The 19,008-nt window shown below is 42.8% G+C and overlaps 1 protein-coding gene across 1 annotated transcript in view; it reads left to right on the top strand.

The window, feature by feature from the left end:
* The window catches only part of FBXL17 (F-box and leucine rich repeat protein 17), a 498,904-nt gene that overhangs the window by 148,103 nt on the left and 331,793 nt on the right, over positions 1-19,008 (top strand). The window contains exon 6 of the mRNA XM_043913747.1: positions 18,679-18,809. Within this exon, the coding sequence (XP_043769682.1) occupies positions 18,679-18,809 (131 nt within the window). The remainder of the gene's footprint in view (positions 1-18,678; positions 18,810-19,008) is intronic.

Here is a 19,008-nt window from a genome sequence, read left to right as displayed (position 1 = left end):
CTGGATCATATGGCAGCTTCACTTTTTGTTTTTAAGGAGCCTCTGTACTGTTTTCCATAGCGGTTGTACTAATTTATATTCCCACCAGCAGTATAGGGGGTCCTCTTTTCTCTACACCCTCTGCAGCATTTGTTATTTGTAGACTTCTTAATGGTGGCCATTCTGACTGGCGTAGGTATGTTATTACACAAATTAGTGACTTTGATTTTTATTTTTCAGATTAGTGTAGGCAGTGTCTACATAACCGGTAGCATTTTATCACCTTTACTTTTTTCATTCTACTGAGTCAGTGATATCTGTTCAGTGAGGCTACTGTCTTTATACTTTTTAACTCTGTGACCCTTACTCTAGTTTTAATGTCTATTTGTGCTACATTTTCATTCCAGCAGCTGCCATAGCAGCATGTATCAATGTGACGCAAGCAAAATAAATGAATTATCTTTCAAATGACTCAGTTTGTGAAACTCCTAACAAATAAAATGAACAAATAAATTTCTTTGTTTTATCTATTCTTTGATAAAATGGTTGCTTTGAACTTTAATGTAAATATATAAATATTAAATGAAGAAAGTTGGCTATCTTTCTTGAAAGGACCGTTCTTGGATCTTGACTTCATATGTCATTTTACTTTGCTTATGTTATCCTCAGTTCACTCCTTGTGTTTTTATCACACATTGGTTGTTTGTAAATACAGAGTACTTCTGTAGGCAAGGATTTCAACTTTATTTATCTGGTCTCTAACACTTGAGGTCAGTCTTTATCCAAGAAAGATATTAGGAGATACTGCTTTCACACTCTTTTTGACTTTTAGATTCATTCACACTGTGTAGTAACAGAAATTTTTTTTAAGGATCAGTGTGAGTCTGCTTCATTCGGTCTTGTGGTGTATATATAAATACACAATGATATCAGGCACGGATGGGGTCCTGTCTCTAAGTCGACAGAACAGACTACCTGAATTAGAGAATGAGATCTGGGGCTTGATAAGAATAAATTGTAATGAAACTTAAATGAGGAAATATACTACTGAGGGAAGGAAAGTGAGTGGATCTTATTTATTAATTAATTTTTATTGAAGTATAGTTAATTTACAATGTTGAATTAGTTTCAGTTATACAGCAAAATGATTCATTTATCATTTATTAATTTAAAATAAATATTATTGAGAATTAGAGTTAGAGTCTAGTTAATTTAAAAACATATTCAGTTGATTAAAACATTGACAGTTATATTCACTTAATAGTTTTGAGTTCCTTGGACTCAAGGAGATTACACCAGTCAATCCTAAGGGAAATCTGCCATGAATACTCATTGGAAGGACTGATGCTGAAGCTGAAGCTCCAGTACTCTGGCCACTTGATGCGAAGAACAACTCACTGGCAAAGACCCTGATGCTGGGAAAGATCGAAGGCAAAAGCAGAAGGGGACAACAGAGGATGAGATGGTTGGATAGCATCACTGACTCAATGGACATAATTTTGAGCAAACTCTGGGAGGTAGTGAAGTATAGGGAAGCCTGGTGTGCTGCAGTCCATGGGGTTGCAAAGAGTTGCACACAAATTAGCAACCGAAAAAAAAAAGTTTTGAACATTTATAAAATATTTAATGGTATTTTATTCTCAACTAATTCAGCTATCTTATTTAAATAGTTTCCAGTGCACCTGGGCAGCTTGGGTTGGACACAGGGAAGTCCCTACATATGTGCAATATTATATATTCACTTATACACAAACACACGCTGTGTCAATCATTAATCATAGAGAATCCAAATAATCATATTTTTCTTTACAGTTTTGTTTAACATTGTGCAGTGTTAATAATGATGGCCTAAGGGGCTCCTGGATGCTGAGGGAAAGATAAATTATGTTGCATCTTTATTGAAGTCACCGTCTTTGAAAACAGGGAATTCATTTCCATGGTAACTCTCTATTAGTCAAACGTAGAAGGTGTGTGTTCAAAAATTTTAACTTGGAATAGCAATATTTATTTGGGCCTACATAATATTACTCTTTATTTCCCGTAATGATTTTTGGAATAGAGTTTGTTTGCGAGCTCCGTCTTCTCCCGGCTCGCTGGCCCAGTGAGAGAGTCCAGTAGTGTCCATTGACTGAAGGCAATTGAGCTCCTCATGTGTTTGCTCTCCAGCCCAGAGGTATCACAGGTAGTTACACAAAAGCTGTTGATCACAGTGTACTTACAAAACCGTCAGGAGCATCGCCGCTTCCCTACTGTAGACTTCCTTACAATTGATTGTCTCCCAGTGGGATGATAGGCTATCCACATTTTTCTCCACGAAAAAAGCTGCCCATTGGAGCTTTTTCTCTTATATTCACTAGTGGAAATGCTTGGTTATTATGTTTGATCAGAGGTACTTTTCGACATGCAATTGGCTATCAATCTTGGATCTTTAAAAACGAAACAATACCCCTGTGTCTGAGGAAGCCGACAGCAGCTCCGGATAGTTTTCCGCTTTCATCTGGCTCAGAGGAGAAAACAGTCTGTGAGCACCCTGGGTTTCCCAGACAAGGCGTGGGGCACACTCTGGGCGCTCCTCCTTTCTCTGGGCTGTCGCCATGAGCTCCCATTAGACTGACTATTTCTTTTCATCTGGAGGCTGGCCCGCCCTTCTTTCTCTCCGAGGTCCTGGGTCTGTTCACCCTCCCGCCCTCTCTTCTCTCCGAGCGCCCTCTGCTGTGTCACGGGGCCTTCTCTCTGCAGGCTGCGTTTAGCGGGAGGCAGGGAGGCCGAGAGAGGGAGGCCCTCTGGTGCTTCTTTCCCTTCTCCTCCGTGATTCCAGCCCTGGACAGACCTCCCACAGCCCCAGCTTGCACTGGAAGACCAGGCCTGTGGTTTTCATGAACACTGAGTCTTCTTTCTTGTCTCTCTAGCCTTGGGGTGCTCGTGGCCTCCTGCTGTTGGAAAATCTGTGGCTTACATTAGCCTCTCTTCTCAGCTTCTATTTCATCAGAATAGCCTTTTTTTTTTTTTAATGAAATTCCCTTCATGTAATTTAATAAATGCTTATAGGGATTTGTTTTCCTAGTGAGATACTAGAACATATTTCTATTTGCGTCATTCAGGGTTTCTTACATGAGAGCACATCTAAGAGAAGAGAACTGATATTTATCTCCCCTCTAAGAATCTTGTAACAATGAGATCAAAGCACAGAGCAGAGAATTGCACATTATATAACATTTAAATTAGACTTGACCTTTCCTTAGACTGGTGAAGGAAAGCTCAGTTGGTAAAGAATCTGCCTGCAATGTAGGAGACCCCAGTTCGATTCCTGGGTCGGGACGATCCGCTGGAGAAGGGATAGGCTACCCACTCAAGTATTCTTGGGCTTCCCTTGTGGCTCAGCTGGTAAAGAATCCACCTGCAATGTGGGAGACCTGGGTTTGATCCCTGGGTTGGGAAGATCCCCTGGAGAAGGGAAAGGCTACCCACTCCAGTGTTCTGGCCTGGAGAATTCCATGGACAGTCCATGGGGTCGCAAAGAGTCGGCCATGACTGAACGACTTTCACTTTCATTCCTTAGACTTTCTCTAGCCATACTCTATTCTTGGATCTAGATAAGCTAAAACTGGATAGATGGAAACAGCTAGCTATGTGATGATTAGGAATAATGAAGCTACAATTCTTGGTGATTCCCAAGAATAGGATAGAGGGCCAGATGCTTAATTATAAAGAGATAGTTTTTATATACCCTCCTTTTGCTTTGTGTGCGTCCTCAGTTGTGTCTGACTCTGTGCGACCCCATGGGCTGAAGCCCTCCAGGTTCCTCTGTCCATGGAATTTTACAGGCAGACATACTGGAGCGGATTGCCATTTCCTCCTCCAGGGGATCTTCCTGACCCAGGGATGGAACCCACGTCTCCTGCTTTGGCAGGCACATTCTTTACCACTGAGCCAGCTGGGAAGCCTATGTCCCTGGAAAGGGTAAAATTTAAATGTTTCTCAGTGCTGTAATATGTGCCAGTTCACAGAGGCAAATGTAAAGAGAAATATTTTACTAAGTAAGTTAATTGTTGTGAACTAGTTATTTGAGTTATTATTAGTTACCAGTTAATTAAAGTTGTATATTGGATGGTTTTGACTGACAATTAAAAATAACCTATTGCCGCATCAGTTGTCGTTTAGTCTCTCAGTCACGTCTGACTCTTGCGACCCCATGAACCGCAGCACGCCAGGCCTCCCTGTCCATCACCAACTCCCGGAGTTTACCCAAACCCATGTCCATCGAGTCGGTGATGCCATGCAGCCTTCTCATCCTCTGTCGTCCCCTTCTCCTCCCGCCTTCAGTCTTTCCCAGCATCAGGGTCTTTTCCAGTGAGTCAACTCTTCACATCAGGTGGCCAAAGTATTGGAGTTTCAGCTTCAGCATCAGTCCTTCCAATGAATATACCATATCAGTACTTCTGTTTACTTTTTTATTTTTAGATCTTGGTCATGCTTTTTGTTGATGTAAGAAAGTATAAGTGACCCAAATTGCATAATATTCAAGTAAATCATAAATTTTGAAGTTTAAATTTAGTGCTGTTTAAAATTTCATCTCAATTACCTTTTCAGCTCAAAGATGGAAGAAAGTGGTTGAGAGAACAGAATTAGTTCTTTGTATCAGAAGGTGGTGCTTTAATATATAAATCAAACATATAATTTCTATGCTTCATTTTTTAAAAATTTGCATTATCTAATAATTTCATGCTCTGTGTGATCTAATATCAAGGAAAACCTTGAAAAGGCCTTCTTTCTGAGTGCCATTTCTTATTGTTGACTGATATGCTGGGCTTCCCTTGTGGCTCAGCTGGTAAAGAATCCACCTGCCATATGGGAGACCTGGGCTGGGAAGATCCCCTGGAGAAGGGAAAGGCTCCCGACTCCAGGATTCTGGCCTGGAGAATTCCATGGACTGTATAGCTCATGGGGTCACAAAGAGTTGGATGCAACTGAGTGACTTTCACCTTCACTATACTGCCTATAGCGTAGTCATTAACCTAGAATTTTAGATCATTCACTTCTGGCTTTTAACAGTGAGTGTGATTTGTCAATTCCAAATTTAAATACATGTAAACCAAATGCTGTTGCTTCTTATAACTTTTTTTTTAGGACAAAGGTAAAGCTAAGTGAAACAAATGGGACCTGAGTCAATGTTTGTAGAGTTCCTGACTTGGATTTTGAGTGTGAATCCTTACATGCTCTTTAGAAAGTTTGAGTTTTCTAAGATTTTCCTTAGAGAGTGTTTATTTTTTTATTATTATAGGTGATTTTGGCAGTTAGATGATACCATGAATAATGAAATCCAAGTACAATGCCAGAAAAGAAGATTGTGGAAGAAATAGTATTTTTTCCTACATGCATCCTGATATTTTTCTTTCTCACTTAGTAGGGGTGATCTGATTGATTCATTTTTAGATTGTTAACATCAGACTGGTTTTCCCTCTGAAAGGGGTATCTGAGGCATCATTGGAGAGCCGGCAGGAGAGGGGGTAGGGCAGGTGTCACGTACACATTTTGGGATGTTTCTCCTCACACAGACGGCTTGGAGGCTGAGAGGACTGCAGGCTGCTGAGGAATGCCTGGGTTAGCTGTGTTCCCCGAATGGCTCAGGGTGCCCTAGACCCTGGGTGAGCCCCAGAGAAGAGCTGTAGGTGCCTCCTGACAGGGCTACATGCTCTTCCTCCACGTGTTAGGAAATCTGTTTCTGGTTTGTGGAGGTGGGAGAAGGAGCAGTGGTTCTGGCGGTGGCTGGTGTCCCGGTACCAGGACTTTGGGCTCACGCTCTCTGAATAGTACTTGGTCATGGGTGAGAAGAACTAATGCCTGAAATTAAGTTTTGGGCACTTTTCACCCCGAACTTTGACTTTATTCTGAGGCTCAGAGATGAGAGTGTACACCTAAGAGATTTTCCATGTGACGATGAATATTCTGAACCAGGAAGAAAGAAATCAGTAACATATCCTAAGTCAGAAAGAAAGAAATAAAAGATATTTCATTTTAGAGAGTAGGTATACCATTTCTGTAAGATTTTTTTTTGGATGCCAGAAAATGGCAATATATGCTAGAGTATTTTTTTTTAATTAAAAATTGTTATTGTCATTTCTTTGTTTTACAGTTTCACACACATTTAAAAATAAAGAATGGAATAATTTGACTCTTTGGCTTTAATATCAGGAAGTCAATGTAAGGTCACTTGGCATAGATATGATAAACTTTTGTCCTGGGCTAATGACATTTCGATTACTACTTTTAAAAATAAGATTGTAAAACTTTTATTTGGAATATATTTCCAAAACTTTTGGCAGATTGAAGTAGTATGATACATGGTTGCAAGCGATTGAAATGGGTTCAAAATCCCATGAATTGTCTTCTTTTAAAAAAAAAAAATCTGTGAACTTGGTATGAGAAAATGAAAGAGAAGTGCACAACCAGTCCATCAGATGAAGCAATCTCCCCTTGCTTGTTTCCTGTTTGATTTAATTTACCCTTAATTTATTTAAGCTTTGCTTTTTTTTTCTTATTTAAGTGAAGCAGTATGAATATTTTATTTCTTAATTGAGGAGAAATTCTGTTTCCTAGCACCTGCAGACTGAAAAAACTTGACAGGAGTTCTTAGTGCTGCTAACTTCAAGTGCTGTTTGGGTTTGTTACGAGCTCTAGAAATCTATGGAGGAAAGAAAGGGATTTGGTGGAAAGAAGAGTCCCAGAGAAAAAGTCAATTAGAGAGTGTGCCGCCTGCCAGACTGGAAGAGGAGGAGCGATCCCTTTTGAGTCTGTTTGGAGAAGCAGGGATGCAATTAACAAACGCACGTCTCTGCAGCAGTGATTAGAATTTTGGGTGAACTACTCAAAATTCCTGCCATACATATCAAAACTCTGTCAAATTACAGAGACTTCTTAAATGTTCTTCACTTTAAGAACAAATATGAAAAGAGATGATGCTTCTTGTTCTCAGATAACCTTTGATTGTATAGAATGAGAATTTTTTTTTTAATGTAATGCTTACATGTCAGTGAACTTTATGTTCAGATATATCACTTTTAGAAACATGTAGCTTCAGAGATGCAGATCCCACGTTTGATACAGTTACAAGAACAGAATCCTGGTTTAAGGAAACCTGAACCCATGAAGTTATTTTGAAAGTTTTGATCCTGATTTCAAGCTCATTCCACAGTATAGACATTTGATAGTTTGGTTTGATGCACCTAGTTCTGTGTGAGGCCACTGCTGACTCAGAAGTGCATAAGACATGGGCCCTGACCTGCATTAACTTGTGTTTGACTCCAGCAGGGGAAACACATACTTAATTAGGTTAAATTATAAAGCAGTGTGTGGTGGGAGAATGAGCCGCATCGGTGGGTGTACAAAGGGCAGAGTTTCCAACTCCGAACCCTGGGAGGTTTTACAGAGGGTGTGTGCTGGGGCTGTGAGCCTGAGTTGTGCTTTGAGAGGAACTGTAGCCAGCCTTGTGACTGCTCTGGGTGACTGCGGACAATATGCTTCTAATGCTTTGTTTTTAGAATCATGCTAGCCTGCTATCTATTATTTTTTTTATTGCTGTGGATATATATGCCCACTCAGTAGTTTAATCAGTAATTTTTTTTTTTTTTACTCACTGCAAATTGAAAGGCTAGTATGCTTGTACCTAGCCAACCTAATGAACTTAGCACGTAGATATATAATTAAGACTTTTGCATATTAAATTTAGAAGCATAAATACTGTCTGTGTGCTGATGAGCCCCACATCTATTTGACATCTCTCCTCGGATATTCAGGCATCTCAAAGGTAGCATTTTCAAAACTAAACTCTCTCCCTACCTTCCCCAAAGCATCTTAATTAATTGCAATCATACCTTCCAGTTGCTCAAACCAAAAGCCTTGGCGTCATCTCTGATTCTTACTTTTTCTCTCATGCTCCATAACTCAGTTGTCAGAAAATTCTGTCGATTCTAATTTCAAATGTATCCAGAATCTGGTCACTGTATACTGCCTCCGGGGGCTGTCACTGTGGCCCAGGTCTCTGCTACTGCCTGACTTCATTAATTCATTACAGCCTCTCTGCTCCTTTGCTTCTAGTCCAAGACTCACACAGGGGCTAGAACGATGCATTTAAAATGTAAGTTGGATCATGTCACATACCTGCTTAAAACCCACCGAGTCCCCAAATTCCGCAGAGCAAAAGGTGAAATTCTTAACTTTGACCTGCAAGGCACTGGACAGGCTGCTGTCTCCGCTCTGTCGTTTGGCCGTCCTCCAATTAGCGTTCCTTCTGCTCACCCTGCCCCGGGAGCTCTGGCTCCTTGCCGACGCTCTGAAATCTTAGACTGGCTCCCATCACAGGGCCTTTGCTCTAGCTCTTGCCCCAGACATCAGAATGGTTTTGTTTGCTCCTGCACCTCCTTCAAACTTCTGCTTATGTATCTTTTCAGTGAGATCATTCTTGACTGCTTGTTTAAAATTACACTCCATCTTCCTCCCTTCCACTGTTCTCCATCTACCTTGCCTTTATTTTTTTTCTCTATAGTATATACTTAACCACCTTTTAACAGTATATAATTTGCTTACTTACTGTTTCCACCATCCCCTTCCAACTAATAATATAAGCATGCTGTGTACAGGGATTTTTGTCTGTTTTGTTCACTGCTGTATTTTTAGCAGCTGGAATGTTTTCTGGTATACAGTAGGTGCCTAATAGATACTGACTATATGAATAATATTTTTAATTAATGTTCTTTTTTGAGTGATTAAAGAGGCTGAGCTTTATAAATTATTTTTACACTTTAAGTGAAAGTGAAAGTGCAAGTGTTAGTCACTCAGTTGTGTAGCCCACCAGGCTCCTCCATCCATGGAATTCTCCAGGCCAGAATACTGGAGTGGGTTGCCATTTCCTTCTCCAGGGGATCTTCTCAATCCAGGGATTGAAAACAGCTCTCCTGCATTGCAGGCAGACTGTTTATCCACTGAACCACCAGGAAATACCCTTTCAGTAACTGGATTTAAATATGACTTGCTCTGCACTAGGGAAGTGGTTCCCTGTTCAGAATGGATCAGCTGGGTATCTTTTTCAGAAGTAGTGATGGTTATTAGTATCTTTTAAAAGTTTTCCCATATGATCCTAACGAGCACCAAGGTTGGAGCCACTTGCTCGCTAAAGTGTGAATTCACTAAGTGTGAATGAATGAAGGAGAGTGAACCATCACTGCTATAGCAGGGATGCAGATTTGGATTGGCTCAAGCATTAAGATCAGATGTCAGATGTTTGCCACGAGAGATTGGTCCTGACTAGCACAGCCCAGGGGGGCTGGTAGGAGAGGAGCTAGGGAAGGGTGAGGGAAGGTGGGGTAGATGGAGTGGACCAAGGGCACTCCCAGTAGCTGTAGCAGGAAGGAAAGCTCGTTCCCCTGCTCCCTTGGCAGCTGTTGGCAGTTGATTTCTGTCTAAAGGGCATAGTTCTGTTGGGGACTGCCTAGTTAGTAATTTGTGTTAAAGTAGGTATATTATATTTCTGAGACTCACTAATTTTTCTTCTTTCTGAAGTAATCAGGAAGTGAGTTCAGTTTTAAATAATGAGTCCAGCTCTCTGAGCACAATGAGAATAACTTCTTGAAACTTGGAGAAAGAGATTTGAGCTATTTTAACTTAGCCTATCAGGGAATGGTAGGGATGGAGAGTGAAGGGCTTTGATATGTACGCTCTGGAATTCTTGTCTACAGTTGAAATAGTTTCTGTTTCCTGAAAGTTTCAGAGAAGGTGGGAGATATGATCATAGTTATTTAAGCAATATTTATGTGACTGGTAATGTGGCCAGGAGTTGGAAGGGACGGCTCTAAGGAGGAGCAGTGAGTAAAAATGTCCTGGAAAGCAAGACAGAGCGCGAATAGAACGGTGAGAGATGGCAGATCCAGCAGGAGAAGGGCAGGAGACCCCGCCAGCCTTGGGCTTAGAAACAAAGCAGAGAGACCGCAGACCAGTGTGATGAAGAAGGCAGTGGTTGGAAGTGGTAAGAAGGAGCCAGAGGGTTCCCGTGGTAGCTCCTGCGGATGCGATAAGCGTCCTGGGCCTTGGAAGTCTCCTTTTCGTGGTTAGGATTGGAAATTGTTAGTCTCTGCCGGGCTCTCGGGCAATGAAAAGCTTTCAGTTACAGGTTGAGGGTCTCAGTTCTGTGAGGCACTGGGAAGGATTTCCCTGATGTCCTCAGTGTGACTTATTTAGCTTTTATTACTATTTCTGCTCTCGAGTGTCAGCTGTAACCAACCAAACTGAGGTTCGACCTAGTTGGTGAGCAGGACAGATGCCCCTCATCCCCCCCCTTGGACAGCCAAGTTCTCCTCTAGGTGTGGAACCCGTCGAGAGCTGGAAACCTTCCTTTGCCCCTGCCTGCTCCCAGCACTCTCGGTGTCCTTACCCTTAGTTGTAGTCTGCCATGCGCACACCACGCCTCCCTCCCTTTCTCCTTTGTCTCCCTCGTGGTTCCAATAGGCGGCTCGCCCCAGTTTTCTTACAGGGGCCCCTCTCTCTCCCCCGAGCCTTTGGGCCCCCCTGCGGTCCCCGTCTTGGCAGTCTGACCGGTGACGGGCAGATGAGTGTGTGTTGCCGATCCACAGCACCAGCGGCCTGTCTTCACCTTGACGTTGCTCCCTGAAGATTGCAACTGATTGCTCTGAAACCCAGTCCTGGTGACGCCAACATCTGCAGGGCTGGCAGGAAGTAATTTAGGGACTAGTTGACATTTGAACATGGTTAACTATACAGAAGTTTTTATCCTTTGCAAAAGTTATCACCTCCAGCTGGCTTCACGTAAATTATCCTCGCTAGTCTGAACCAGTGGGACCCCCCAGCCCCCGCCTGTGCCGAGGGCGCCGTGAGTCCTCGCCCCTTGCTTCACCCGCTGTAGTCAACCTGCACAACTGAGGATTTGGTTTCAGTTTCTACTTTTCCAGAGTCTTAAGAAAATTTGGAAGCCATTTGAGGTCTTTTTATAATCCTCCAAGTCTGTGTTTCCTAGGTAACATTTTAATGTCTCATTTTGTTCTTAAGTACATACACAGCCATACAGTCACTGACTAATTTAGCCTTTAACCTGAATTGGCTATAAATAATATTTTTTTTCTCAATAAAAGCGGTATTAAACTGAAAGTTGATTTACCTACAGTCTACATTCTGACTTGGGTTTTTTTTCAAATACCTTACTAAACTGTTTAAAAATGGGAACAAAGCCCGTCAAAGATCTTGGTTGTATGGCTTCGCTTATTCAAATCCTCTGTGATTTGTGTAACCCAAGACTACCAGTGAATTTGTAAGAAAAGTCAGTTTAATTAAAATGTCAGTTTTCTAAATGTAATTATTTGTTTCAGACTTTGAAGGATTATGTTGGGTAGCTTTTTATGAAACACTGGAGGGCACTATTATGAAATTCCCATAGCAAGGCAAGGAGTATGATGAATTTGACAGAGCTGTTTGTGGCGTTCTGAATAAAAACGCCACAGCCCGTAGAGGTGCTCCGGATGTGTCTTATAATGTTGCCGGTTACCATGGCTTAGCCTCCTGGAGCTGCTTTGGATGCTGTCATTTTTCAGGTTGAACTGGCCAATATGGTCACAGGGAAGGCTTCATGAGCAATGTCAGCGACTGTCAGCTCATGAAAAAATGGGCCTTAATTGAATCTGAGGGCAAAATGCTCTTCAAGATCTCACTAGAGAGCTGGCATGGGAGAACCAAAGTAAACCTTTCTCTTCATGTTTGAGTTTGTGCTCCACTGAAAGAGAAAAAATGCTTCACTTATGGACAATAAACCCAGGGCAGTGTCAGCCCCAAGTGTCACCATCTGACCCACCCTGCCCTGAGGAATGGGCCTGGAGGCAGGATTTCCAAAAGCTTAGGAGTCAATCAACTAGAATTAGAGTTTTATCACATGTAGATAGTTTCTGGAATTGTGACTTCTTTCTGTTCTATTCTTTCTAGATGATATCTTTGGATATTCCTAAGTCTGAGAAATAGGTTTGCTATCATCTCTCCCTGTTATCAGCACTTTAATAAGTTATTCAAACCTCAGTTACCTTCCCTAATTTAAGGGGACCCAACTGGAACAAGTCAAGCTTTCTTTATTACAGAACTTGATTGTATCCTCTCACCGTGTGCTGGTGGAGGAAGTCATTTTTCTACTGTGGTAAAATGTACATGAGAAAAATTTACCTTTTAAGCCATTATTAAGTGTACTCTTCAGTTGTATCAAGTACATTCACAGAGTTGTGATGGGAAATTTTACCATGAGGGAAGCTAAGAGATAAAGTTATAATTCACATAACAACTTTGTGTGAGAAGCTGTGCTAGACCCCAGAATATGTGTGTGTAGGAGGTACAAAAAAGATCTTCAGACTCAGATAATCACGATGGTGTGATCACTCACCTAGAGCTAGACATCCTGGAATGTGAAATCAAGTGGGCCTTAGAAAGCATCACTACGAACAAAGCTAGTGGAGGTGATGGGATTCCAGTTGAGCTATTTCAAATCCTGAAAGTGATGCTGTGAAAGTGCTGCACTCAATATGCCAGCAAATCTGGAAAACTCAGCAGTGGCCACAAGACTGGAAAAGGTCAGTTTTCATTCCAATCCCAAAGAAAGGCAATGCCAAAGAATGCTCAAACTACCACACAGTTGCACTCATCTCACACGCTAGTAAAGTAATGCTCAAAATTCTCCAAGCCAGGCTTCAATAGTAAGTGAACCGTGAACTTCCAGATGTTCAAGCTGGTTTTAGAAAAGGCAGAGGAACCAGAGATCAAATTGCCAACATCTGCTGGATCATCGAAAAAGCAAGAGAGTTCCAGAAAAACATCTATTTCTGCTTTATTGACTATGCCAAAGCCTTTGACTGTGTAGATCACAATAAACTGTGGAAAATTCTGAAAGAGATGGACATACCAGACCAGCTGACCTGCCTCTTGAGAAACCTGTATGCAGGTCAGGAAGCAACAGTTAGAACTAGACATGGAACAACAGACTGGTTCCAAATAGGAAAAGGAGTACATCAAGGCTGTATATTGTCACCCTGCTTATTTAACTTATATGCAGAGTACATCATGAGAAATGCTGGGCTGGAAGAAGCACAAGCTGGAATCAAGATTGCCAGGAGAAATATCAATAACCTGAGATATGCTGATGACACCACCCTTATGGCAGAAAGTGAAGAGGAACTCAAAAGCCTCTTGATGAAAGTGAAAGAGGAGAGTGAAAAAGTTGGCTTAAAGCTCAACATTCAGAAAACTAAGATCATGGCATCTGGTCCCATCACTTCATGGGAAATAGATGGGGAAACAGTGGAAACAGCGTCAGACTTTATTTTTTTGGGCTCCCAAATCACTGTGATTTGGTGATTGCAGCCGTGAAATTAAAAGACGCTTACTCCTTGGAAGGAAAGTTATGACCAACCTGGATAGCATATTAAAAAGTAGAGACATTACTTTGCCAACAAAGGTCTGTTTAGTCAAGGCTGTGGATTTTCCAGTGGTCATGTATGGATGTGAGAGTTGGACAGTGAAGAAAGCTGAGTGCCGAAAAATTGATGCTTTTGAACTGTGGTGTTGGAGAAGACTCTTGAGAGTCCCTTGGACTGCAAGGAGATCCAACCAGTCCATCCTAAAGGAGATAAGTCCTGGATGTTCATTGGAAGGACTGATGCTGAAGCTGAAACTCCAATACTTTGGCCACCTCATGCGAAGAGTTGACTCATTGGAAAAGACCCTGATGCTCAGAGGGATTGGGGGCAGGAGGAGAAGGGGAGGACAGAGGATGAGATGGCTGGATGGCATCACTGACTCGATGGGCATGAGTTTGAGTAAACTCCGGGAGTTGGTGACACGGAGGCCTGGCATGCTGCGATTCATGGGGTCGCAAAGAGTCAGACATGACTGAGCAACTGAACTGAACTGAGGAGGTATTTATGTGACTGGATAGAATTTTTTATGATTTTGCATCTTCCTAGTGACAATGATGCAGGATAATTGGGAAAATAAAGTGACGCTGTATATGTGTCATATGTGACCATATTTAACAGTTCACACACGCACATGGTTACAGGAAAATTCATCCTTCAAAATAGTTTTTAGCAGCCCTGTGGTTCTATTTCATGTATCTGATTTTGCTGAGGTACAGACAAGAGGCTACTGTCAGGATATGAGCTCAGCAAGCAACTCACAGAGGCTACTTGATTCTATATGTCAGGCGAGTATGCTCCTTGGTTCTGTCTTGTAACAACAAAGATTTGGAGTAACGAACATTAAAGCCCTCTGCGCGTCACAGCTCTCGGGTCTTGGACAAACTGTGTTATAGCTCTTAGACAAATCAGTGTTACAGCTCTATTTTATTTAGAAGATAGCAGGAGAATTCATCCTTGAAGTGTGAGGGCATGCCAACCCAAAGACATGAAGAGAAGAGAGTGGAGGAGCACACCAGCACTCGGGGACCGGCGGGGAGCGGGGGGCGTGGGGAAAGAGAAAGAGCGTGCTAGCAAATGGGGAAGAGAGAGAGAGAGAGTGCGGAGAGCGAGAGAGGGCTTTGGCTCCTCTTTTTATATGTTTTTCCCTCCCCTGGGCCTGCCCTATGCAAATTGGCTTAGCCAGGAGTGCTGTTTGTTCTACCTGAAGTCCTCACTCTGGTCCTCGGACCTTCCTTTGACCTTCCTCTGTTCTATTTTCACGGGTTTTTCCCTTCCTTGTCTTTTAACCACCGCCATTTTGGACTCCTTTTCCCTATTCTAACTACCTAACATATACATGTTCCCAGGACAGTAGTGATGAAAATTTTTTGGGTGGTGGGATCAAAAATACCCTGTAAAGAAGACTAACTATAAAAATAAAGTGGCTTAAGAAAATGTTTTTTTTTAATTAAGATATAGTTGACAATATTAGATTATGGTAATACAACATAGTAATTCAAAATTTTAATAGACTATACTCCACTTATAGTTGTAAGAAAAAGGTTTTCTTTTTTTTTATATAGAAAATAGAGTACATTACTGAGGGGAACATTAGATTGCTGTGAGAAATATCAATAATCTCAGATATGCAGATGACACCACACTCATGGCAGAAAGTGAAGAAGAACTAAAGACTAAAGAGCCTCTTGATGAAAGAGGAGAGAGAAGAAGCTGGCTTAAAGCTCAGCATTCAGAAAACTAAGATCATGACATCTTATCCCATCACTTCATGGCAAATAGATGGGGAAGCAGTGGAAACAGTGAGAGACTATTTTTTTGGGCTCCAAAATCACTGCAGATAGGACTGCAGCCATGAAATTAAAAGACACTTGCTCCTTGGAAGGAATGTTATGACCAACCTAGACAGCATATTAAAAAGCAGAGACATTACTTTGTCAACAAAGGTCCGTCAAGTCTGATTTTTCCAGGAGTCATGTATGGATGTGAAAGTTGGACCATAAAGAAGGCTAAGCACTGAAGAATTGATGCTTTTGAACTGTGATGCTTTTGAACTCTCAAGAGAAGACTCTTGAGAGTCCCTTGGACTGCAAGGCGATCCAACCAGTCCATCCTAAGGGAAGTCAGTCCTGAATATTCATTGGAAGAACTGATGTTGAAATTGAAATTCCAATTCTTTGGCTACCCAATACGAAGAGCTGACTCATTTGAAAAAGACCCTGATGCTGGGCAAGATTGAAGGTGGGAGGAGAAGGGGACGACAGAGGATGAGATTGTTGGATGGCATCACCGACTCAATGGACATGAGTTTGGGTAAACTCTTGGAGGTGGTGATGGACAGGGAGGCCTGGTGTGCTGCGGTTCATGGGGTCACAAAGAATTGGACACAGCTGAGCGACTGAACCAGAACTGAACTGAAAGATTTTGAGCTTCCTTGGTGGCTCAGTGGTAAAGAATCTGCCTGCCAATGCAGGAGGCATGGGTTTGATCCCTGGGTCCGGAAGATCCCCTGGATGAGGAAATGGCAACCCACTCCAGTATTCTTGCCTGGAGAATCCCATGGACAGAGGAGCCTGGTGGGCTACAGTGTATGGGGTCCCAAAGAGTCAGATACAACTTAGTGAATAAACGAACAGCAACTGAAGATTATAAAAACTTATATTGCTATGTATTTTGTATTTTATGCAGGTTTTTTTTTTTTTTAACTGTTCCTTTTGTTACTGAAGAAAAATTGTTTTGTTCAATGCCAGCTGCTTTATTTATGGGGAGAGGTAAAGACTAGGGCCATGTTTCAGGTATAAAGTTAGAGCCCATGGGCCCACCACTTCCGGGCCCTGGGTGTGAGGTTGACCGTAGTTTTCAGACCGTGAATGAGGAGGGTCTCGGGGAAGGGGGAGCAGGGAGTTAGCTCCGGTTCGACTGGTCAGCTGTCTGGAGGTGCTGAGACAGAGCCGTCTGGGGTTTTATCTTCTGTGTTTGACAAAGGTGAGTCTGTTCGCTTTCCTTATGCTTTGTTTGCCAGCTGCCTATGCTGCTCTGGTGTTGGGAAAGTCTGTGATGCCTTGAGGAGGAGCTTCGTGAGAACCGTTTCTCCTTTCCGGGTCCTGCCTCCATTTTCTTGTGTTGTCCTGAGTCCCACCCTGAAGGCGGCTTCTGTGAACATCTCCTCTTTGAGGCCGGCCGCAGAGAGGTTTTCCTAAACCTCATTCTGAATGCTCGGAGTTGAGCCCTTGGTGACAGAGGCCTGCCCTCAGTGAGAAAGCGTCCTTTGCCGCGGGGGCCCTTTCAGTGTTTCCCGCCCATCGCCCCCACGCGGCTCCCGGTGGCTCTGACAGGCGGCAGCGCGAGGCCTCTCTCAGAGCCGAGGCCATTCCCGTCTTTCCCGCCCCTCGCCCCCACGTGGTTCCCGGTGGCTCTGACAGGCGGCAGCGATGAGCAGCGTGAGGCGTCTCTGAGAGAGGCCCTTTCCATCTTTCCCGCCTCTCGCCCCCCCCCCCCCCCCCCCACGTGGCTCCCGGTGGCTCTGACTGGCGGCAGCGGTGAGCAGGACTAGGCCTCTGAGAGCGAGGCCATTCCCGTCTTTCCCGCCCCTCGCTCCTGGTGGCTCTGATGGGCGGCAGCGGTGAGCAGCATGAGGCGTCTCTGAGAGCCGGGGCCCTTTCCGTCTTTCCCGCCCCTCGCTCCCCGTGGCTCTGACTGGCGGCAGCGCGACGCCTCTCAGAGCTGAGGTGGGAGGAGGGTTTCCCACGCCGCCCGGCTCTCAGAGCGGCTCTGTCCAAGCCTGGAGCCCCCGGCCACACACGGACGTAGAAGAGGTATAAACGAAACAGCACCACGTGAGATAACAAGCTCAGGCCCTTCGCCCTCTGGTCCCGGTTCAGATCCCCAGTGGCCTTGTGAGACGAGTGGTTACAGTGTTGCAGAGCAGAGAGAGAAGACATGTCGGTCACCGCGCAAGGTTCTCTGTAGAGTGTTCTTGTGCTTTGTCCTGCAGCGGCGGGGATACCAGCGTCTTCTCTTGGATTTGAAGCTCAGCTGGCTCACTGTTCTGAGGCCTTTGGCAGTCAGGTTATGCCCGCAAATCAGGAATCCCCTGCTCCCCCTACAGAAGGACTTGAGGGCGGCATCGGGCAGGCCGGCCTGTCCTGGAAGGGCTCCCTGATGGCGCTGGAAATGCCCGCTGCTGGTTCTCCGCTGCTGTAAGAAATGCCCACACACACAGCAGCTTAGAACAGCACAGATCTGTTACCTCATGGCTTACTAGTCAGAAGGGCAACACAGGTCCCATCAGACTAGAATCATCTGCACTGTGTTCCTTTCTGGGAAATTGAGATATTTTCTCTTCCCTTCAGGTTTTTGAGGAAATTCGGTTTCTTAAGTTGGTAGGTCTGAAGATCCAACATCTTGCCAGCAGCTCTAGAAGCCGCCCACATTCCTTGGCCCCTGGCCCTCTTCCTCTAGACACAAAGCCAGAGAAGGCAGGTGGAACCTCTTTCACAGTTTAAATGTCCTCTACATCTTCTTCTATCACATCGCTGACTTTAGCTGGTAGAGGTTCTCTGTTGCTCTGAATAATCTAGGACAGGCACCTTATCTCAGCATCCTTAACTTTAATCTTATCCACAAAATCTCTTTTGCCATATAAGGTGGCAAATGAGGGCATAGATATCCTTGGGAGTGGTGTTATTCGGTCTACCAGATGCAACCAGATTAATTCTTTGCATGTTATTAAGGAAAAATAGCTTATTTGAGATATAGTTTATTTGAAGAAGATAATTAAGAGCCTGCCATCTTTATCCACCTTGATAAAATATCATCAAGATACCTCTGAATTAACAATTTGCTCATATTTTATCTTTTTTTAAAAAAGAAAACCTGTACAAAAATGGTATTATCATGAAGATAAATATCTGAAATCAATGTTAAAGAAAATAATCCTGTCAAATTGTAGGTAATTAATGTGATTGACTTAACAGCTTTCCCACATATTAGAATGCTAGCTTTTGATTATTATGATGCCTTAATAAAATCTGCTTGATTTTAATGTTTGTTGCCATTTGTTCACCTTAGATTTCTGACTAATTTCTTATTTATTATTAAAATATTATGTAACCATTTAGTTTAATCTAATGATTCTAGACTATAGTCTATTATTCAGTGCAGTGATATTCTGTAATCGATTGTTCTTAATAGTTTTTGAGGCTGTAGTAGTTATCTTTCTCATCTTTGATTTTATTTTTCTCATTAGCTAAGAAACCTTTCCAGCTTGGACCTACGTCATATCACTGAACTGGATAATGAAACCGTGATGGAAATTGTCAAGAGGTGCAAAAATCTTAGTTCTCTCAATCTCTGCCTGAACTGGATTATAAATGACAGGTAACCACCTTAACATCTTAAAAACACTTTTTCAAAGGGAAGCTTGTGTTCTGTGTACCAAGTACTGATTATCATTGTAATAAGGCATGTCTACTCTATGGAAAATGTGATATAGCCATGACTTTTAAAATAGATATTTTTAAGTTTTGAAAAAACATTTAGAAGTATACTTTTAACCCATCCAGTTTTGGGGCTTCCC

This window comes from Cervus elaphus, chromosome 9 (genome assembly GCF_910594005.1).
Source record: "Cervus elaphus chromosome 9, mCerEla1.1, whole genome shotgun sequence".
Lineage (NCBI taxonomy): Eukaryota > Metazoa > Chordata > Mammalia > Artiodactyla > Cervidae > Cervus > Cervus elaphus.
The sequence above is the reverse complement of the archived record's forward strand: the minus strand, read 5'-3'. Positions and strand labels throughout refer to the sequence as shown.